Source organism: Hyperolius riggenbachi, chromosome 2, assembly GCF_040937935.1.
Source record: "Hyperolius riggenbachi isolate aHypRig1 chromosome 2, aHypRig1.pri, whole genome shotgun sequence".
Classification (NCBI taxonomy): domain Eukaryota; kingdom Metazoa; phylum Chordata; class Amphibia; order Anura; family Hyperoliidae; genus Hyperolius; species Hyperolius riggenbachi.
Genome location: NC_090647.1, coordinates 386,137,579 through 386,161,017, shown reverse-complemented (window position 1 = coordinate 386,161,017; position 23,439 = coordinate 386,137,579). Strand labels below are relative to the sequence as shown.

Sequence of the window (23,439 nt, the reverse complement as noted above, 5' to 3'; positions counted from 1 at the left end):
ACGGCGATGTTCTCGTTCACATACAAAATCTGGGTCTATGTCCACATTGTCCATACCCTCCTCTTCCATCTCCTCAAACTCGTCATATGTCATTGTGGGGGGCCGCCGCCGTGGAGTAGAGCTCCCCAGAACAACCTCTGCACAGCTCACTCCAACGTCGTCTTCCAGATCTTCTCGGCCAACCTCCTGCAATTGCAACCCCTCCTGCCCAACTTGCTCTGGGATTTGGGTTTCAAAGTCCTCAGACTCGCCTTGTATTTCAGTGCGCGGTGCATTTCCCACAGTTAATGGTTGTGAATCCGGGAACAACATTTCTGGCTGTTCCTCCATTGACCTTTCAAAGGTGGAAGTTTGTTGGGCTGGGAATAGCTCCTGCGAATACCCCATTGTGTCCTGAGGTAATTCTTCGGCCTGGTTATCAGGCAGTTGTGTGCGTGGTGTCGCTGCCGGTTGTGTCAGCTTTGTGCCCACTGGCTCCTTGTAACTGGCTGAGGACTCGGACCTCGTGCATGATGTGCTGGTGCTGCTTAACCCACTGCTGGACGCTTGAGAGGTCATCCAAGTAATTATGATGTCCTGTTCTTTTGGATTTGTGAGGGTTTTTGTCCTGGACAACATGGGCGGTATTGAGTGGGTTTTCTTGGGTGCTCCCCTGTGGCCTGTACGTGAACCGTCAGGGGAAACACCTCTTCCCTTGCCCCTCCCTCTTTCACCGGATTTCTTCCTCATTTCACTTATCCTTAAAGTACACGCTGACTGGCAGCAGTACAGTGGCAGTACAGAAATGCTATACAGTGGTGGGTGAGCGGTGTACCACTATTGCCAGCAGCGACACAGAGCACAATGCTATACAGTGGCGGCTGAGCGGTGTACCACTATTGCCAGCAGCGACACAGAGCACAATGCTATACAGTGGCGGGTGAGCGGTGTACTACTGTTCCCAGCAGACACAGAGTGGCAGTAAACACAATACTATATAGTGCTGGGTGAGTGGTGTACACAGAGTGGCAGTAAACACAATGCTATATAGTGTGGCTGAGCGAGCGGTGTACTACTGTTCCCAGCAGCGAGTCAGAGCACAATGCTATACAGTGCTGGGTGAGCGGTGTACCACTATTGCCAGCAGCGACACAGAGCACAATGCTATGCAGTGGCGGGTGAGCGGTGTACTACTGTTCCCAGCAGACGCAGAGTGGCAGTAAACACAATGCTATATAGTGCTGGGTGAGCGGTGTACACAGAGTGGCAGTAAACACAATGCTATATAGTGTGGCTGAGCGAGCGGTGTACTACTGTTCCCAGCAGCGAGTCAGAGCACAATGCTATATATAGTGCTGGGTGAGCGGTGTACACAGAGTGGCAGTAAACACAATGCTATATAGTGTGGCTGAGCGAGCGGTGTACTACTGTTCCCAGCAGACACAGAGTGGCAGTAAACACAATGCTATATATAGTGCTGGGTGAGCGGTGTACACAGAGTGGCAGTAAACACAATGCTATATAGTGTGGCTGAGCGAGCGGTGTACTACTGTTCCCAGCAGCGAGTCAGAGCACAATGCTATACAGTGCTGGGTGAGCGGTGTACCACTATTGCCAGCAGCGACACAGAGCACAATGCTATGCAGTGGCGGGTGAGCGGTGTACTACTGTTCCCAGCAGACACAGAGTGGCAGTAAACACAATGCTATATATAGTGCTGGGTGAGTGGTGTACACAGAGTGGCAGTAAACACAATGCTATATAGTGTGGCTGAGCGAGCGGTGTACTACTGTTCCCAGCAGACACAGAGTGGCAGTAAACACAATGCTATATAGTGTGGCTGAGCGAGCGGTGTACTACTGTTCCCAGCAGACACAGAGTGGCAGTAAACACAATGCTATATATAGTGCTGGGTGAGCGGTGTACACAGAGTGGCAGTAAACACAATGCTATATAGTGTGGCTGAGCGAGCGGTGTACTACTGTTCCCAGCAGACACAGAGTGGCAGTAAACACAATGCTATATATAGTGCTGGGTGAGCGGTGTACACAGAGTGGCAGTAAACACAATGCTATATAGTGTGGCTGAGCGAGCGGTGTACTACTGTTCCCAGCAGCGACACAGAGCACAATGCTATACAGTGGTTTTGAGCGGTGTACACAGAGTGGCAGTAAACACAATGCTATATAGTGTGGCTGAGCGGTGTACTACTGTTCCCAGCAGCGACACAATGACTGGGGGGGACCTTGGCTAGTCCGGCTGGAGAGATAACTACCCTGCCTGCCTACCCAAAGCTAAACCCACAGACAAATGGCGGAGAAATGACGTGGTTCGGGTATTTATTTACCCGAACCACGTGACACGTTCGGCCAATCAGAGCGCGTTCGGGTCCGAACCACGTGACCCGTTCGGCCAATCACAGCGCTAGCCGAACGTTCGGGGAACGTTCGGCCATGCGCTCTTAGTTCGGCCATATGGCCGAACAGTTTGGCCGAACACCATCAGGTGTTCGGCCGAACTCGAACATCACCCGAACAGGGTGATGTTCTGCAGAACCCGAACAGTGGCGAACACTGTTCGCCCAACACTAGTGTCAGGTCTGCTGTGAAAATACTGCTTACTAGCCCGAAGTGCTTGCCACATACAGTGTGTGCCAACCAATTTACCTTGTGCACTTGGTTATTGTCATAGCCCTTAAATGAGACAGCCTGCCTAGAGTTGAGCCGAAATTTTCGTAATTTCGCATTACTATACTTACGCATGAGAAATTTGCGATTACGATGCGAAATTACGGTAGCGTAATTGCCATTAAAATCGTAATTGAAAATACCGTAAGCGTAATTTTCAACGCGTAATTTCGCGTTTCGTTCATGCCGTAATTTCGCATTAAACGCTACCGTAATTTCGCGTTAAACCGTAACGCTCCGTATAATATAAAAAAGCCGCCGAATTTAAGGGTTAATAGCAAAGCCCCCTTAAATGCTAAGAGCCTCAAATTTGGAGAATATATTAAGGAGATCAGGATGAATAAGAGGAATTTTTTTTTTTTTCAAAAAGACCTTATAGTTTTTTGAGAAAATCAATGTTAAAGTTTCAAAGTAAAAATGTATACATTTAAAAACCCGCCGACTTTAACGGTTGATAGCAAAGCCTGCTTAAAGTTTAGGAACACCAAATTCCCAGGGTATATTAAGGGGATCAGTGGGAATAAGAGGAAAACATTTTTTTTCAAAAAGACCTTATAGTTTTTGAGAAAATCGATTTTTAAGTTTCAAGGGCAAAAATGTCTTTTAAATGCGGAAAATGTCAGTTTTTTTTTGCACAGGTAACAATAGTGTATTATTTTCATAGATTCCTGTGACGATTAATGCCACTACTCAGATGACTGAATATTGGTGATCTGCGGAATAATGGTTTTACAGGACCTTACCACAGGAGTTGGTAAGGAACACTCAGGACACCAACAGAACAGACTAGACACAAGGCCCCCTAGTGGGGCTGGAAGGTACAGACAGATAAATACGGTTCTAACGGTCACCTGTGGCGCAGGTGATTCAGACCTTACTGCAGTCTCAGAGATACAAATAACACGGCTCTAATGGTCATCTGTGGAGCAGGTGATTCAGACCTTACTGCAGTCTCAGAGATACAAATAACACAGCTCTAATGGTCATCTGTGGAGCAGGTGATTCAGACCTTACTGCAGTCTCAGAGATACAAATAACACAGCTCTAATGGTCACCTGTGGAGCAGGTGATTCAGACCTTACTGCAGTCTTAGCAACAAGTTCCTTCCATAGTCTGGACTCTCCACGGGGAGGAGTCAGACAGGGAGAGGGAAGGACAGAAAGTGAGTGACACCAGAGAGAGGGTGTCACTAACAGATCTGGCGTTCTGTAACGATAGGTGTAACACAGAGAGGGTCTGATTACCGGTGAACTGCAGTATCACCGAGAATGCAGAATATACCCGATTATTGGTGATCTGCAGTATCACCGACAGTCAGATATATAAGCTAACCTCTGGACACCTGAGTAACGAGTGTTTGGTGCAACTGTAATGTTTTGAGGGCTGCACCTCAAGAGCAGGTACAGGGCAGCAAGGAGTACTGCACAAGTACTGATTCCTTCCGAAGGCCTAGACTTCCCCGAGGGAGAAGTCAGGCTGAGCGCAGGAAGGACAGAGCGTGAGTGACACCAAAGGTAGTGTCACTAACGGATCTGGGAACTGCCTTTAATAGTAAGGTCAGTTCTCGCGGTCGGGCAAGCCAGGTCGAAATCACATGAAATCACAGATAAAGTACAGATTCAGAAGGCCGAGGCGGAGTCTAAAGTACAGGCAGGGTTCAGCAACAGGGTATCAGATATATCGGGGTACAGAATCAGGAGGCAGATGCAGAGTCTAAGGGTAAGCCGGTGTTCGGCAACAGGGTATCAGAATAGCAAGGTACAGGATCAGAGTTCAGGAGAATAGCCAGGCAGGCAGAAAGTCATAACAGATAATACAGTATAATTTCCTAACGCTAAGGTGTGAGATCCGTGGCCATCAACACCTTGGGAAACTATGCTAGAACACAGATACAAAGCAATTAATACTTTAAACTATCAACAGAATCTGGCTAAGTGTGGATCCCCGGCTCCGGCCGGTTCTAGCACACTTTGGGATCTAACTATGGTCTGAGTACTGACACAAGTGTACACGACGACAGACGAAGACAGAGTAACAACTCCATGTTTCAATACTGACAGCAGATTCAAGCAGCCCCGCCCGAGGGGCTGAACCAACCTGCAAGGAAGATTGACAGGTGGAAGTCAGCTGACCACAAAGTCAGCTGATCTGTCTCCTCTGCCCATAAAGGTCCTTTAGCTCCATGCAAAGGTCCTTTTGCTCCATGTGCAGGCGTGTGGACCCAAGCTGCTGCAACAGAGATCCCTGTCCCAGCTGAGTCGGGAAGCGACACCCGGGATGGCTTGGCCAGAAAGGTGACATCAGGTGTGAAAGCAGCTGCGCTGCTTTCCACCACAGAGGTAACGTTTAAGATCGTTACAATTCCCCCAAGTGGGAAGAGTTTTACTTACTTCGTTCTGAGTGTGGGAAATATAAAAAAAAAACGACGTGGGGTCCCCCCTCCCAGACCTCTTTAACCCCTTGTCCCCACGCAGGCTGGGATAGCCAGAATGCGGAGCACCGGCCACGTGGGGCTCCGCACCCTGACTATACCAGCCCGCATGGTCCATGGATTGGGGGGTCTCGGAAGGGGAGGGGCAGCCAAGCTTTCCCCTCCCCCTCCGAGCCCTTGTCCAATCCAAGGACAAGGGGCTCTTCTCCACCTCCGATGGGCGGTGGAGGTGGAGGCCGCGATTTCCTGGGGGGGTTCATGGTGGAATCTGGGAGTCCCCTTTAAAAAGGGGTCCCCCGGATGCCCACCCCCCCTCCCAGGAGAAATGAGTATAGAGGTACTTGTACCCCTTACCCATTTCCTTTAAGAGTTAAAAGTAAATAAACACACAAACACTTAGAAAAAGTATTTTAATTGAACAAAAAACATAACCACGAAAAAAGTCCTTTAATATTCTTAATTAACCATTAATACTTACCTGTCCCTTTAAATAAATGATCCCTCGAAATAGCCTCGGAAATGTTCTATCAGTTACAATGTAACAAAGTTATTACAATGTAACAACTTTGTTACATTGTAACTACGCCGCACCCAACGTCACTCGCCGCTCAGCCGCCGCATACGCGTCCGTGCTGCACGGACTCGACAGAGCTCTGAGCTATATATCTCAGAGCTCTCTAAAGCATCTTTGTATTTGGGCTCCAAGGAGCCCCATTGGTCCTTAGCAGACCAATGGGGTTCCTTCTGATTTGAAGGAACCCCATTGGTCTGCTAAGGACCAATGGGGCTCCTTGGAGCCCAAATTCAAAGATGCTTAGAGAGCTCTGAGCTATATAGCTCAGAGCTCTGTCGGGTCCGTGCAGGACGCTAAGTTCCGCCGGCTCCCGCTGCCCTCCCCGCCTCTCCCACATGTCACCCACATGTCACCCACATGTGGGTGACATGTGGGTGACAGATGTGGGCGAGGTGGACAGCGGGAGCTGCGGGGACTTAGCGTCCTGCACGGACGCGTAATTGCTGCGGTGGCTGAGCGGCGAGTGACGTCGGGTGCGGCGTAGTTACAATGTAACAAAGTTGTTACATTGTAATAACTTTGTTACATTGTAACTGATAGAACATTTCCGAGGCTATTGCGAGGGATCATTTATTTAAAGGGACAGATAAGTATTAATGGTTAATTAAGAATATTAAAGGACTTTTTTCGTGGTTATGTTTTTTGTTCAATTAAAATACTTTTTCTAAGTGTTTGTGTGTTGATTTACTTTTAACTCTTAAAGGAAATGGGTAAGGGGTACAAGTACCTCTATACTCATTTCTCCTGGGAGGGGGGGTGGGCATCTGGGGGACCCCTTTTTAAAGGGGACTCCCAGATTCCACCATGAACCCCCCCAGGAAATCGCGGCCTCCACCTCCACCGCCCATCGGAGGTGGAGAAGAGCCCCTTGTCCTTGGATTGGACAAGGGCTCGGAGGGGGAGGGGAAAGCTTGGCTGCCCCTCCCCTTCCGAGACCCCCCAATCCATGGACCATGCGGGCTGGTATAGTCAGGGTGCGGAGCCCCACGCTGCCGGTGCTCCGCATTCTGGCAATCCCAGCCTGCATGGGGGACAAGGGGTTAAAGAGGTCTGGGAGGGGGGACCCCACATCGTTTTTTTTATATTTCCCACACTCAGAACGAAGTAAGTAAAACTCTTCCCATTTGGGGGAATCTATGAAAATAATACACTATTGTTACCTGTGCAAAAAAAAACGGACATTTTCCGCATTTAAAAGACATGTTTGCCCTTGAAACTTAAAAATCGATTTTCTCAAAAACTATAAGGTCTTATTCCCACTGATCCCCTTAATATACCCTGGGAATTTGGTGTTCCTAAACTTTAAGCAGGCTTTGCTATTAACCGTTAAAGTTGGCGGGTTTTTAAATGTATACATTTTTACTTTGAAACTTTAACATCGATTTTCTCAAAAACTATAAGGTCTTTTTGAAAAAAAAATTTCCCTCTTATTCCCACTGATCCCCTTAATATACCCTGGGAATTTTGTGTTCCTAAACTTTAAGCAGGCTTTGCTATTAACCGTTAAAGTCGGCAGGTTTTTAAATGTATACATTTTTACTTTGAAACTTTAACATCGATTTTCTCAAAAACTATAAGGTCTTTTTGAAAAAAAAAAAAATTCCTCTTATTCCTTCTGATCTTCTTAATATATTCTCCAAATTTGAGTCTCTTAGCATTTAAGGGGGCTTTGCTATTAACCCTTAAAGTCGGCAGCTACCTAACATTGATCCATGCGTCAACTTTTCCGCTTGGGAGCATGGCCGTACGCATTAATTTCGTAATACCCACTGTAATGCGAAAATTACGCTTACGCGAAATTTCGCGAAATCCTTCTTCATTACGATTATGTACTTATGGCCATAATCGTAATTACACTAATTACGCGAAATTTCGCGAAATCGTAATTACGTCATTACGCTCATCTCTAAGCCTGCCTGACCTGTGGACTTGCACACCATTTTTTACTATATGACAGCACATACAGTAAGACCACTAATCTCAATGGATTGAAATCTCTACCAGCCATTATTCAATTAACATTTGATTCTATAAACCACTGGAAACATTGCAGCAATACAGCCGGAATCTGATACATCTGTGCTTCCTTACTAGGATGTCCTCTTCAATTTAGGTCCTGAATACTTGGCCTTTAAAACCAATGAAGTATATCTCTTTCCAAGGTCCTTTTTGTCTCTATGTTATCTGTTAGGAGATGCCTCCCCCCTCCTTTTTTGTATATTAAGATAGTTGATAGATTGCGCACTATCAACATATATTTTTGAGGGGATCCCCCACATTTTTTTCATCTGGCTTCAACATGGTGGTCTACCCGTGTGTTCTGGTCAATTTTAAATAGATTTACATTATATGTGTTTGTATTTTGGTCATTAATAACATTTTTATTTTTATATATAATTTATCTCCTCCTGCTTCCTTAGTCTTACAATAATGACACAAGTGTAATCTGGCTCAGTGTGAATTCCCAGGTCCACCTGGTTCTAACACACTGTGGGATCTGACTATGGTCTGAGTGCTAACACGTATGTATTCGCAACGGCAGACAGCTTGAGACTGACCGGCGAGATCTATATATAGTGCAGCGCTCCTCAGCGCCACCCAGCGCCACTCAGCCAATGACAGATGGTCTAGGGAAATGTTCCCGGATCATCGTTGACATGCTGATCACATTGGATCAGAAACTTTTGTCTGCCACCAGATCCAAGATCACAGATCTACAAGTTAAGATCAATGAATTTGATCGGAATAGCTTGGTAGAACCTTTTCTAGCCAAGCTTAAGAAAGACATCAAGACAGTGGAGACTGAGATAGTCAGCAATAAAAAGAAAAAGCTTGATAGGGATCGCACAGACTACAATTTAAAAAGGGCATACAGATGGAGCCACAGAGGCAATCCAAAAGGGAGCAACATTCATAGAAGACCTAAAAAACTGAAAGAAGGGCCCCAAAAACCTAGACCTGATAAGAAAGATGACAAGAAGGAGGATGAAAGAGGGGATGAGGAATCTACTGGATCAAGGATTACGGAGTCTAGTGATCCAGGGGAGTCTGAATCAGACCAATACAACAGTAATTCGAGAAAACGAACATTGAGGACCAAACCCAACAATACACACAAGAAACCTCGTCAGCAAAAAGGCAGCATAATGAATGACCAAGACTCTGAGGTACTGCAAATTATAAATTTATCTGATGTAGTATTAAATGAACATGAAATCAGAGTATTGAAAAAAGGCCTATCATTTGCACCAACTAATCACTATGATTATTTTGAGGTACTAAAAGATGTATATCTATTTTGCAGGCGTCTGGTACTTAAAAAATTGTTCGATAAGACAGCAAGGACGACTGGTCAGATAGAGGAGGAGTTCACAGACAGTCTGGACAGACAAACCATGAGAGATCTGATTGATCTGATGAATGAAAACCAATTTCAAACGCAGGTGGGTAGTACACCTTTCAAACCTACCTCAAAGTATTTGCCGACACTCAGTATGTGCCCCGAGGTGAAAATCTTCTTTGATCTGGTATGCAAAGATCTAGAAAACCTAGACCAACAAAGAATTAAGGGTACACAAAATCTTAATTATCAAGAAAGAGCAGCCCTTAAATCACTCCGCAATAAGAAAAATATATTGATAAAGGAGGCTGACAAGGGCGGCAATATTGTTATTTGGCCGAAGGACAAATACTTGTACGAAGCACATCGACAATTGGACAACCGACAGTTCTACACCAGATTGAAATCAGACCCTACAAAACGTTTTCAGACACAATTGGACCAGATTGTACAGGAAGGATTCAGCAAGGGAATTATTAATGAGAAGGAAAAGAAATTCCTTCTTGTGGATAAACCTATCATCCCCACCTTCTATATGCTCCCCAAGGTGCATAAGGATGCTTCAAATCCTCCTGGACGACCGATTATCTCGGGGATTGGTAGCCTGAGTGAAAAAAGTAGTCAATTTATTGACTTCTACCTACAACCATACGTAACGAGTCTAGATTCCTATATCAGAGACACTGGTGACCTCCTCACACGGATAGATGGTCTTGTATTGCATGATGATACATTATTGGTGACATGTGACATCGAGTCACTTTACACCATTATAGATCATAAACATGGCCTAGAGGCGGCTAGCTACTTCTTAATGATGGGGAGTGTGACTAATAAACCACTGCATGACTTTATACTCAAGTTGTTGGAATTTGTCTTGACCAAAAATTTTTTCATATTTGATCAACATTTCTACCTACAGCGCCAGGGAGTTGCCATGGGCAGCAAATGTGCCCCAGCTGTGGCAAATCTCTTCTTGGGTAGGTGGGAGCGAGAAACGGTGTGGGCAGGGTCGATGGAGAGATACCACCCCCATATTTTGGGGTGGTATCGCTTCATTGATGACTTGTTGATTCTGTGGCAAGGCTCTATGGAGCTTTGTGTTGAGTTCATGGAGAGTTTGAACAACAATGATCTGAATATCAAACTGACTTATAACATATCGGACAGAGTAGCGGTTTTCTTGGATTTGGAATTATCTAGGAGTGAGATGGGTACCCTACAGACGTCCATATATCGTAAACCCACGTCAGTCAATAGCCTTCTGGATTTTGGCTCATACCACACCAAGCAATTAAAAATGAATATTCCTACCGGACAATTCATTAGAGCTCGCAGGAACTGCTCCACACCCAGTGCTTTTGAGAGGGAATGCAACGGTCTGGTTAAAAGATTTCGTGATAGGGGATATCCCAGAAAATGTGTAATGAAGGCACGACAAAGAGCCAGTACAACATCTAGGGATACTCTATTATTACAGAGAACGAAAATGAGGTCTAATCCGCTAACCAGACTATTAACACCGTTCAATACAGCTTGGGGACAGATTTATAGCATTTTGGGCAAACATTGGCCAATACTGCTCAATGATAGCACCATAAAACAGTGCATTACACCCCAAGCTAGCATGACAGCACGAAGAGCACCGACCTTAAAAACAATTCTGAGTAAAAGTCACTTTTCCAACCATGAAGGCAGTCATGGTATTACTGGCAACTACAAGTGTGGTAGATGCTCAGTATGTCCTAATATGCAGACTACCAAGACTTTCCAGAATCAAATCACAGGCAAGGAATACCCAATAAGACAATTTATCAATTGCCAGACGACAGGTGTGATTTATAAGATTGAGTGCCCTTGTGGAAAAGTGTACATTGGCCAGACAAAGAACCAACTTAAAACTCGACTTCAAAAGCACATCTCTACGATTCGTCTGGCAGAACGTGATTTTGGAGACAATAAGGTATTCACTTCAATTGCAGAACATGCACTCTTTTTCCATGGGGGCTCGGTCCAAAATTGGACCTTTATGGGCATAGAAAAAATTACACAGGGAGAGAGAGGAGGTGACATATCTATTCAATTACTAAAAAGAGAGTTGAGGTGGATACACATTCTAAAAACCAGACGACCTCGGGGCCTTAATGAGGAGGCAAGTTTTGGTTGTTTTTTGTGAACCAACAGGTTATTAATATATTTCTTATTGTATTTTTAGTTTACATCATTAGTATGTCTCCCCTCGTTGATACAAATAATTGAAGATTGGTGAGTAGCTTTCTTCTCCTTCTCTTAATTCTTAGCATGTTCTTGTGTGGTTTGCTGTGATCGTTTTCTCCTTTTTGGTCCGGTTAGTTCTGGTACAGTGTGTTGTTGATCACCTGTCCAATTGTGCCCGAAGGTGAGCGGGCAGTTAATATATGATCACCATTGTTTGTCCCACACACGGTCTTGTATGCCCTTATGGTTTGCTGTGATGACTACTTTTTCATCTTTCCCATGTGAGATGAGTTGTTACTTACTTATGGGTGCCCGAAGGTGAGCGGGCAGTCAATATATGATAGGATACCTTAGAGTACATCCATCTGTCATTTCTTGGTAATGCCTGGAGGTGAGCAGGCAATGTTTTACTCATATGGGCCTCACTGGATTAAATGTATCCTATCAGTGTGATGAGGTGAGACTGATCAATCCTTTGTCTTTATGTATGTTTTAGGATTTGCCAACCTTAAACTATTGGATCTGGTGATCTCGGAAATATCTCTACTCTATGGGGATCTGTGCGTCTATGGATCATCCTTCAGTGACCACTTTTTGATGTTTTATTCATCGTTTGCAATATGGAGTTTGACCATAAGATGTCAGCAGTAGTCCCCCTTTTGTGACTCATTTCATTTATTGTATTTTGTTAATTATTCTTGTTAGGATAAACCTTTACATTGATTATTAATTATATTTATATGTATGCTGTATTGTTTTAATGTAATGTACAGTGTTTACGTCATACCCAGCTGCCTATACTATTATTTGGATCGGCTTCGGTGCGGCATGTGGAACGCACGGAAGTCCTATCATGGGCGGAGCGTTGCTGCGTCAAATGACGCGTCTTCACTCCGCTCTACGTGGCCACGTAGTATCGCGAGAGGTGCAGCGGGTACATTAGGGATTGCAGCATTGCTTAGCGTAGCCTCCATAGAAGCAGCCGCTCGCTGCGAACGCGCAAGGCGTTATCCCCCAGTCTCCTCGGAGCAGTTTAACTCTTGGTAAGCACTTTACACTTTATTGATCTGCACCAGCATGTAAGACCTGTATTGCATTTATGGTATTCATTGATTCATGGTTCATTGCACTGTTGCCATTCACTGTGTGCATATATGTTAATTCTTATACACGGTTCAGTTTTTCATTCCACTTCACTACAGTGGATTGTTTTTTCTATTTTTGTATTTTTGTATTTTTGCACTGTAGCATCTAGCACTTTATCCTGTGATTGCACCATTTCAGGTCCGCATTATATCTTGCTTAGCACTGGACACTTTTCCTTGTTACTGCTACTAGGATTTCCGATTACCTTCGGATTTAGACAGGGGTTTTTAATTATTTGTTTTTATCAATTGTGATGTGTAATTCAGTCTTTAATAAACTACCATTTTGATATATTGAGACGATTTTCAGCATTTATTGACAGTTGATGATCTTTATTGATTGAGCTCCTTTTCTTAGTTGTGTTCAATATGTTGCTCAGCTCAATTGAATCAAACATTGATTTATAGCTCTACCTTTGTTGTGTTATAAACTCAGCCAATGACAGTCCGCTCTGGGATCAGCTGACCAACCTGATCAGCTGATCCCTCTCCTCCTGGCATAAAGGTCCTGCCTCCCAGCGCGCGCGTGCGTAGCTCTCCATCTGTGTGCACTAGAAGGCTCAGACAAACCAGACGCATGCTGCTGTGTGGAAACCGCCGGTCTGAACGCGGAGACAGCCACCCCGCCGGCATCTACGCAATCCTTTACACCCTCCTGTTTTCCATTTACACCCATGGCCTGGGACAGATAATAAGCTCTTTTGGGTTTCAATATCACCTCTATGCTGATGACACCCAAATTTATTGTTCTGCCCCAGACGTCTCCTCACTACTATCAAAAGTCCCCGAATGTCTATCCGCTGTATCTACATTTATGTCATCCCGCTTCCTTAAACTCAATATGAGCAAAACGGAGATTGTGATATTTCCACCTTCGGTCTCTGTTCCACCTCCCATTGTCACAATCAATGTAGATAACACCCTAATAGCATCAACCCCCAAAGCTCGTTGCCTAGGGGTAACTCTGAGCTCTCCTTTAAACCCCATATTAACACTTTAACGACCTCCTGCTACTTCCACCTCAAAAACATTTCCAGAATCCATCCCTTCCTTTCACAAGAAGCAACTAAAATGCTTGTGCATGCCCTAATCATCTCCCATCTTGACTACTGCAACACCCTACTCTGTGGTCTACCAAAAAGCAGACTGGCACCTCTCCAATCCCTACTAATCTCTGCGGCCCATCTCATCCACCTCTCTTCTAGATCCTCTGAGGCAGCCCCTCTCTGCCAATCCCTCCATTGGTTACCAGTTGCCCAAAGGATCCAGTTTAAACTTCTCACACTTGCATACAAAGCTCTACACAAGCCATCACCTCCATACATTTCCTCTTTAATCTCCAGATACCTCCCCGCCCGGACCCTCCGTTCCTCACAGGAGACTCTTTTGTCCTCCAGCCTAGTCACCTCCTCTCACTCTCGCATCCAAGACTTCTCACGGGCTATCCCTTTCCTTTGGAACTCTCTCCCTCAGCCGGTTCGTCATGCCACAAGTCTGGAAACCTTCAAACGTACTCTGAAAACACACCTGTTCAGACAAGCCTATAATTTGCTATAGGCAGCACTAAAGGCACACTGGCTCACCCACTAATCCTTGTGTTTCCTTCCCTTTTGTTTCCTCCCCACTACCCTCTAGATTGTAAGCTCGCAAGGGCAGGAACCTCCTCCTAGTGTTTCTCATACTGCTGTAATTTTAACATATGTACATGTACCAACTACACATCAACTATGTATGTGTTTGTATTTTTAATTCTATTCAATGTCATGACTGTACAGTGTCTTCTATTTCTTATGTATATTTGTTCCCCATTATTTGTTTGTACTATGTACAGCGCTATGGAAGATATTGGCACTATATAAATACAAAATAATAATAATAATAATAATAATAGGTAGGTACCTAACGTATAGGTTAGATAGGTAGGTAGGTACCTAAAGTATAGACTAGATATGTAGGTACAGTAGGTACCTGCAATATAGGCTAGATAGGTAGGTGCCTGCTGTATAGGTTAGATAGGTAGGTGACTGCAGAATAGGTTTGATAAGTAGGTGACTGCAGTATAGGTAAGATAGGTAGGTGCCTGCAGTATAGGTTAGATAGGTATGTGTCTGCAGTATAGGTAAGATAGGTAGGTGCCTGCAGTGTAGGTTAGATAGGTAGGTTCCTACAGTATAGGTTAGATAGGTAGGTGCCTGCAGTATAGGTTAGGTAGGTGACTGCAGTATAGGTTAGATAGGTAGGTGCCTGAAGCATAGGCTAGATAGGTAGGTGCCTGCAGTATAGGTTAGATAGGTAGATGCCTGCAGTATAGGTTAGATAGGTAGGTCCCCCCAGTATAGATTAGATAGGTAGGTTCCCCCAGTATAGGTTAGATAGGTAGGTTCCCGCAGTTTAGGTTAAATAGGTAGGTGTCTGCAGTATAGGTTAGATAGGTAGGTTCCCGCAGTTTAGTTTAGATAGGTAGGTTCATGCAGTATAGGTTAGATAGGTAGGTTCCCGCAGTATAGGTTAGAAAGGTAGGTGCCTACAGTATAGGTTAGATAGGTAAGTTCCTGCAGTTTAGGCTAGATAGGTAGGTGCCTGCAGTATAGGTTAGATAGGTAGATTCCTTCAGTTTAGTTTAGATAGGTAGGTTCCCGCAGTATAGGTTAAATAGGTAGGTTCCTGCAGTATAGGTTAAATAGGTAGGTTCCCGCAGTATAGGTTAGATAGGTAGGTTCCTGCAGTTTAGTTTAGATAGGTAGGTTCCTGCAGTATAGGTTAAATAGGTAGGTTCCTGCAGTATAGGTTTGCTAGGTAGGTTCCCACAGTATAGGTTAGATAAGTATGGGCGGGGGGGGGGGGAGAGACATAGCAGTTATAATTCACCTTCCTTCTGCCGATCCCGCGTAGCCTTAATGTCGGGGTTACCGCCAGGGAGGTTGATACATATAATGATGTATAGTGGTTGGTCTGATTACTTAGCTGATTGTTGAGTGAAAGGCTGACAAGCTAGGTTTTCAGCAATGTGGGTAAAGTGGGTTTACAGTAATGCAACTTATATTTTCTATTTCTGAATCTTGCAGACCTGACTTTCTCAGCATCAGTTAGCAGTTTCTTTGCTCTGGCTATATCTTCCTTAGTTTCAGACAAGACTAATTCCACATTAGGCATCTTTTCTGCTATGCTTCGGATTTCATTTATCTTCTTCTGCAGACTGAATGCATCAACAGGTAGTTTGAGGGACAAAACATATTCACTGATTTTTTGAATAATGGCTGGATCTGTAGAAGGCTCTGTGAAAAGAAAGAGACATGATTATACATTTATGTCATAGATGTGAAAGTGCGTTATGGGGGTGCCTGCATGCCTGCACTGCTTCCCATTTCTTTGGACATGAGAATGCCTACACTATGCCCCTGTTGAGATGCAAAGTATTTTGCATGAGCTAGCTCCTGCAGGATACATCCATGAGGTAGTTTTACATTCTGCATATTCTGACAAGCAGATGCCATTGACAAATGCTATGTAATTTTAATTTGACAGTAAATAGACATGAGGCAGCCAGTATGTACAGTAAGTCTGTTGACACCTGGTCTGAACATATGCCTCTTTTTTCTTCCCAGTTTGCAGTTCGGGCTCAGAGGCTCGTTCTGTGAAAAGTCTAGGAAGGAACTCTGGTGATCTTAGCTAGATAAAGCTCGGAGTCAGTCTGTGTCGCAAAGGTATGGGAAAAGTAGTAAGAATGTTTCCGCACACCCCGTGACTAAATTGCCATTTGAGTCGTTCATATGCCTAATTACCGATGGGGATGTATATGCCTTGGATATCTCGATGATCAAAAACAAAGCTGTCCATATGAGTAGCAATCTGGTCATGGGTATCAATCAGGCCTAGCTTCAGTAGAAGGGGTTCAGTTTCCAAAATTAAAATTGGTGTTTTAAGCCCCCCATGTGAGCGACAGGGTAATGAGAGAATGGTCAGACACCAGGGCCTTTATGCATAGTTAAATATAGTTATTTGGTTTGAAAACAGATATACGTCCATCGAGTTCAACCAGAAATTAAAGTAATTAACCTTTTCTCCTATGTGATATTTTTAAAGGACAACTGTACTGAGAAGAATAAGGAGATTGAACTAAAGAGAATAAGATTAGCGTGGCACTTCTCCTCTCTAATGGGGGGTTTGTTGACTCCAGCCTCTCAGGCGGGCTTTACGTGGACAGGTGGTCAATAATGTACTGACAGTCTTATTAGTATACAAACACTGTATGCAGGACGTGTGCTCCGCTGTTGTACTATGAAGGAAGAGATATGAACAATGTAAAATGAAGAGCAGAGAGCGTGCATCATCCGTCCAGACTTGTGCATTTATTGCGGATAGGCAAAAACCAGTGCAGATACAGTACGGTGCATAACATGATTCATCTGTATTACATGTTTGATGTGCATATCATAATTGGCAGACTTATCTGTATTCCCGTAATTAGCCCGTCAGTGATGGAGGTGGGAGCATGGGAGTGAGATGGGCCTAGCCCTAGCCTAACATCAAACATGTAATACAGATGAATCATGTTATGCACCGTACTGTATCTGCACTGGTTTTTGCCTATCCGCAATAAATGCACAAGTCTGGACGGATGATGCACGCTCTCTGCTCTTCATTTTACAGAATAAGGAGATTGCCATATTTATTTCCTTTTAAACAATACCAGTTGCCTGGCAGCCCTGCTGATCTATTTGGGTGCAGTAGTGTTTGAATAACAAACAAACAAGCCAGGGGTGTAGCTAGAAATGATAGGGCCCCATAGCAAAATTTGTGTTGCCCCAACACATGCACACACACACACACACACACCTTTGTGCCCCAGATAGCCCACCAATAAAGGGAGTTAGAAATACCCTCAGTATTAGGTAACCCCCAGTACAAGTAGCTAAATGTACTACGCTATAGGCGTAGAGTGACGCACTGGAAGGAGGGAGTCTCTGTGGACATGCCGATGTGGGTGATGTGGGTGATGTGGGTGATGCAAGCCTGAAAAGCGGCCAGTAAGAGAAGCGCTACGTGCAACTACAGGTACCTGTATCACTGTGGGACGCCGCAGTGCACAAGCTGTATCCAGACTGAAGATCTTCAGGTGGAGGTAATATTGAACGATGTGCGGAGAGCCAGCGGTAGCACACTGGACAGTTGTAGCAGTTAAACATTCAGCCGATATTACCAGGAGTAAGGTGCTGTATCTGGAAGCTTACCTGCAGTTAGTGTGACATGCGCATATAATTGGACTCTGCCAAGAGGAGTAAGTTGGAGTCGGTGAGCACGTGGAATTGCATTTGAGTGAGGGTGCTCTGTCATACAGGACTTTAGGTGCACTTATAAGAAGGCCCAATTGATACTGTACACCCGGCGGACTTGTATGGCCCAGCTTGGTTCACACAAAACTTAAAAAGGACTGGACGTCCAGGATTACAGGGAGTGCAGAATTATTAGGCAAGTTGTATTTTTGAGGAATAATTTTATTATTGAACAACAACCATGTTCTCAATGAACCCAAAAAACTAATTAATATCAAAGCTGAATATTTTTGAAAGTAGTATTTAGTTTGTTTTTAGTTTTAGCTATTTTAGGGGGATATCTGTGTGTGCAGGTGACTATTACTGTGCATAATTATTAGGCAACTTAACAAGAAACAAATATATACCCATTTCAATTATTTATTTTTACCAGTGAAACCAATATAACATCTCAACATTCACAAATATACATTTCTGACATTCAAAAACAAAACAAAAACAAATCAGTGACCGATATAGCCACCTTTCTTTGCAAGGACACTCAAAAGCCTGCCATCCATGGATTCTGTCAGTGTTTTGATCTGCTCACCATCAATATTGCATGCAGGAGCAACCACAGCCTCCCAGACACTGTTCAGAGAGGTGTACTGTTTTCCCTCCTTGTAAATCTCACATTTTATGATGGACCACAGGTTCTCAATGCGGTTCAGATCAGGTGAACAAGGAGGCCATGTCATTAGTTTTTCTTCTTTTATACCCTTTCTTGCCAGCCACGCTGTGGAGTACTTGGACGCGTGTGATGGAGCATTGTCCTGCATGAAAATCATGTTTTTCTTGAAGGATGCAGACTTCTTCCTGTACCACTGCTTGAAGAAGGTGTCTTCCAGAAACTGGCAGTAGAACTGGGAGTTAAGCTTGACTCCATCCTCAACCCGAAAAGGCCCCACAAGCTCATCTTTGATGATACCAGCCCAAACCAGTACTCCACCTCCACCTTGCTGGCGTCTGAGTCGGACTGTAGCTCTCTGCCCTTTACCAATCCAGCCACGGGCCCATCCATCTGGCCCATCAAGACTCACTCTCATTTCATCAGTCCATAAAACCTTAGAAAAATCAGTCTGGAGATATTTCTTGGCCCAGTCTTGACATTTCAGCTTGTGTGTCTTGTTCAGTGGTGGTCGTCTTTCAGCCTTTCTTACCTTGGCCATGTCTCTGAGTATTGCACACCTTGTGCTTTTGGACACTCCAGTGATGTTGCAGCTCTGAAATATGGCCAAACTGGTGGCAAGTGGCATCTTGGCAGCTGCACGCTTGACTTTTCTCAGTTCACGGGCAGTTATTTTGCACCTCGGTTTTTTCACACGCTTCTTGCAACCCTGTTGACTATTTTGAATGAAACGCTTGATTGTTCGATGATCACGCTTCAGAAGCTTTGCCATTTTAAGAGTGCTGCATCCCTCTGCAAGATATCTCACTATTTTTGACTTTTCTGAGCCTGTCTTTTGACCCATTTTGCCAAAGGAAAGGAAGTTGCCTAATAATTATGCACACCTGATATAGGGTGTTGATGTCATTAGACCACACCCCTTCTCATTACAGAGATGCACATCACCTAATATGCTTAATTGGTAGTAGGCTTTTGAGCCTATACAGCTTGGAGTAAGACAACATGCATAAAGAGGATGATGTGGTCAAAATACTCATTTGCCTAATAATTCTGCATTCCCTGTATATGTGTGGAGTGGAAGTGAGTGTGCATGTTCATAGGAGCGCTCCTTCTGGAAACCAGTGTGTCTGGGGGATTTTAATGGGTCTGGGAGGGGTGTGGGTAACCAGTTTATATCCACTGCAAGTTTGAAGTAATAAAGTTTTGTAAGTTTATAGTAGATGAGTGGCGTGCTCTCATTTGTGTACTAGCTAAATGTACTCCCAGTATTGGTAGCCAGATTAGGGTATATAGTGCCTCTGAGGATCAGTGAGTGATGGCTGTCGTTCCCATCATAGATTGTGGCCGATCATTGGGTGGCCGATGTCACGAACCTCCGATTTTTGGTTCGCGAACCCTGTTCGCGAACCTCCGCGGAAAGTTCGGTTCACGAAAAAGTTCGTGAACCGCAATAGACTTCAATGGGGAGGCGAACTTCAAAATTTAGAAAAATTTCTACTGGCTGGAAAAATGATAGAAAACATGTTTCAAGGGTTCTAATACCTGGAGGTCCTCCCTCCACCCACCCTTCTACCTATTCCCTCCTAACGGAGGGAGGAGGGTCTCATCTGCCAGGGAATTATAGTATTTCAAAAGCCAGCTTACATACCGTGGTTGGGGATTGAACCCAGGTCTCAGTGTATGGTAGGTAACTAACATAGCCATTATACCACCAACACTACTAGCTGAAGCTAGCCTAGCATGTACCATTTATGCTCAATCCAAGAGAAAAATTAGACAAGACAAATAACATTTATATCACACTTTTCTCCTGGCGGACTCAAAGCGCCAGAGCTGCAGCCACTAGGGCACGCTCTATAGGCAGTAGCAGTGTTAGGAATACTTGTCTAAGGTCTCCTACTGAATAGGTGCTGTCTTACTGAACAGACAGAGCCGAGATTCGAACCCTGGTCTTCTGTGTCAGAGGCAGAGCCCTTAACCATTACATCCAGCCACTGCTTAAGGATATGTAGCCAGGCATGGCCTTGCCTTTTGTGTTCAACAGTTGTCAAGAGAAAAATTAGACAAGACAAATAACATTTATATCGCGCTTTTCTCCTGGCGGACTCAAAGCGCCAGAGCTGCAGCCACTAGTGCTACTGTACCACCAACACTACATGCTGAAGCCAGCCTAGCATGTACCATTTATGCTCAATCCATTTATGTGCAAAAATACAATTCCGCGGAAAGCGGTGACCATCCCTACTAGAAAGAGAGAGAGAGAGAGAGATGAATCTACCTGGCTATCTGGGGTTCTCTTTGGACAACTGTTGAACACAAAAGGCAAGGCCATGCCTGCCTACATATCCTTAAGCAGTGGCTGGATGGTGTAATGGTTAAGGGTTTTGCCTCTGACACAGGAGACCAGGGTTCCAATCTCGGCTTTGTCTGTTCAGTAAGCCAGCACCTATTCAGTTGGATACCTTAGGCAAGTCTTCCTAACACTGCTACTGCCTATATAGAGTGCCCTAGTGGCTGCAGCTCTGGCGGTTTAAAGGGAACCTAAACTGAGAAGGATATGGATTTTTCCTGTTAAAATAATACCAGTTACCTGACTCTCCTGTTGATCCTGTGTCTCTAATGCTTTCATCCACAGCCCCTGAACAAGCATACAGATCAGGTGCTCTGACTGAAGTAAGACTGGATTAGCTGCATGCTTGTTTCAGGTGTGTGATTCAGCCACCACTGCAGCAGGGCTGCCAGGCAACTGGTATTGTTTATAAGGAAAAAAATCCATATCCCTCTCAGTTAAGGTTCCCTTTAAGTCCGCCAGGAGAAAAGCGTGATATAAATGTTATTTGCCTTGTCTAATTTTTCTTTTGGATTGAGCATAAATGGTACATGCTAGGCTAGATTCAGCTAGTAGTGTTGGTGGTATAATGGATATGTTAGTTACCTAACATACGCTGAGACCTGGGTTCAATCCCCAGCCACGGTATGTAAGCTAAGGGGAGGAAGGAGGAGAAGCCTACAAGAGGCTAATTAAACTCTCCCTAGCAGAGTGTGTGTAGCAGCTGTCCCTTAACTAATTAGTATAGGCAGATGAGTGAGTCAAATGGCTCAAGGACCTTGCCTTGTATAAGGGGGGTGGGGCTTCACCAGTGAGTGCAGTTTGATTGGCAATAATGTGCCTGCTTACTGTGATGTAGAGGGTCAAAGTTTTGCTCAATAGAGCATTATGGGGCGAATCGAACTTCCGGGAAAGTTCGCCTTTGGCAGGTGAACGTGAACCACCGAAGTTTGCCGGCGAACCGTTCGGGACATCTCTAGTGCTTGGATACCACTTTTAAAAATCCGAATTGATCCGGATACCCAGATATCCGGATTCGATATCCGAATCTAATCGTTCAGATATCCGCATTCATGCGGATATCCGAACGCAGTATTCAGGCTATCCGGGCGGATTCGGATATCAGGACAGAAAAACCTGAAGTGCCCTTTAAATTGCTTTAAAAACTTTTTTTGGGTAAATGAGGCATGTAGCATCATTATTTTTTAAAGGGGAACACTAATTGATGATGTGGGGACTTAAAATCCCCCCCCCCCAAAAAAAAAAAAAAAAGAAAATTGGCTGTCAATTAGCATTAGGCCTAGGTTCCAGACAGCGGTCGTGCAGCCCACATTGTGTCCAAAGTCCAACCGCACAACTGGGACATGACAGTTTTCAGCCAAGGCACCTCCAAAAAAATATGCGCTGGGTTAAATATAGGTGGTATCAGTGGCCTGTGGCACCCTGGCCTGGCGGTGGGAGCTGCACAGGCAGCAGGAGCAGGGCAATGCAGCAGCAGCAGGTGTAACGTGTGCCAGGAGCATGCCGGACGTGACACGTGGCAATTGGCACTTAGCACGTGTCACTTGCCACTTGCCAAGTGTCACATGTCACGGCTGCATCCTTTACTTTTGGGGGCTGCTGTATACATGTTGGATTCTGGGCACAGACAGTTTCATCTAGCATGCTTATACAGCTATATGGCATAGAAAGAGCTATATGGCATGGAGAGAGAGAGTTAGCAGCAATCATTATATTGCCTAGTGTAAGTCAAATACAAAAGAGCTCACTTGTTTACCTTTTAGTGGACACTGCACACCTTCCCACATCAACATATCACTTTTCCCTGATAAAGATAACTGCTGTCTTGGCCATCACAGCAGAGCGGGACAGCATGGTGAGGAGAGCAAGTCCGTCTGGGGGAAGGGCTGTCACACATCAGAGGAGTGAAAAAGAAACTTTCCTTGTTGCCAGTGATGCTCATCCGAGCTAGGATATCCGAGATACTCGGATATCCTAGCTCTTTTTTTACTATTCGAGCTCGAATACCGAGCTTGAATAGTATTAGCTATCTGGGCTGTGCTATCCGAGAGCATTCGGATAGCAATCAGCTATCCGGAGATATCCGAGCTATCCGAGCTCGGATAGCATCATCAGCTCGGATAGCGTCACGTCAGACGTCACCTCGAGTCCTCACAAGCGAATCCAGCCCTCTGACTGCAGCTAATCACAGAGGGGAAGCCTGGCCAAGCCCTCCTCTATAAATAGCGTGCGCCATGTTGCCTCACTCGTCCTGCTTGTGACTTACTGACTGATTGTACTGAGAGACTGCTCCAGTGCTTTTTGTCTGTGCAAGTAGTGCAGTTATTGTTCAATACACCAAGCGTTTTTACACTCCAACACTTGATATTCACCTGTATTGCTTTGTATTGTAGATAGATTGCATTTTAGGCAGTTTAGTTTGTGTGATTAGGGACTAGGAAGGGAGACTGTCACTGGTGCCTAGGCAAGGCAGCCTGCCCTGCTCTGTGCTCTAGTCTCTAGTTACCTGTGCTCTCACCTGTCCTTAGAGATGAGCGTAATGACGTAATTACGATTTCGCGAAATTTCGCGTAATTAGTGTAATTACGATTATGGCCGTAAGTACATAATCGTAATGAAGAAGGATTTCGCGAAATTTCGCGTAAGCGTAATTTTCACATAATTTTCGCATTACAGTGGGTATTACGAAATTATTGCGTATGGCCATGCTCCTAAGCGGAAAAGTTGACGCATGGATCAATGTTAGGTAGCCGCCGACTTTAGGGGTTAATAGCAA

At 44.6% G+C, this 23,439-nt stretch overlaps 1 protein-coding gene across 1 annotated transcript in view; it reads right to left on the bottom strand.

Annotated features, from left to right (window-relative positions):
- LAMB3 (laminin subunit beta 3) overlaps positions 1-23,439 on the bottom strand; it is a 2,309,994-nt gene that overhangs the window by 270,430 nt on the left and 2,016,125 nt on the right. Inside the window, exon 19 of the mRNA XM_068269757.1 lies at positions 15,441-15,648. Within this exon, the coding sequence (XP_068125858.1) occupies positions 15,441-15,648 (208 nt within the window). The remainder of the gene's footprint in view (positions 1-15,440; positions 15,649-23,439) is intronic.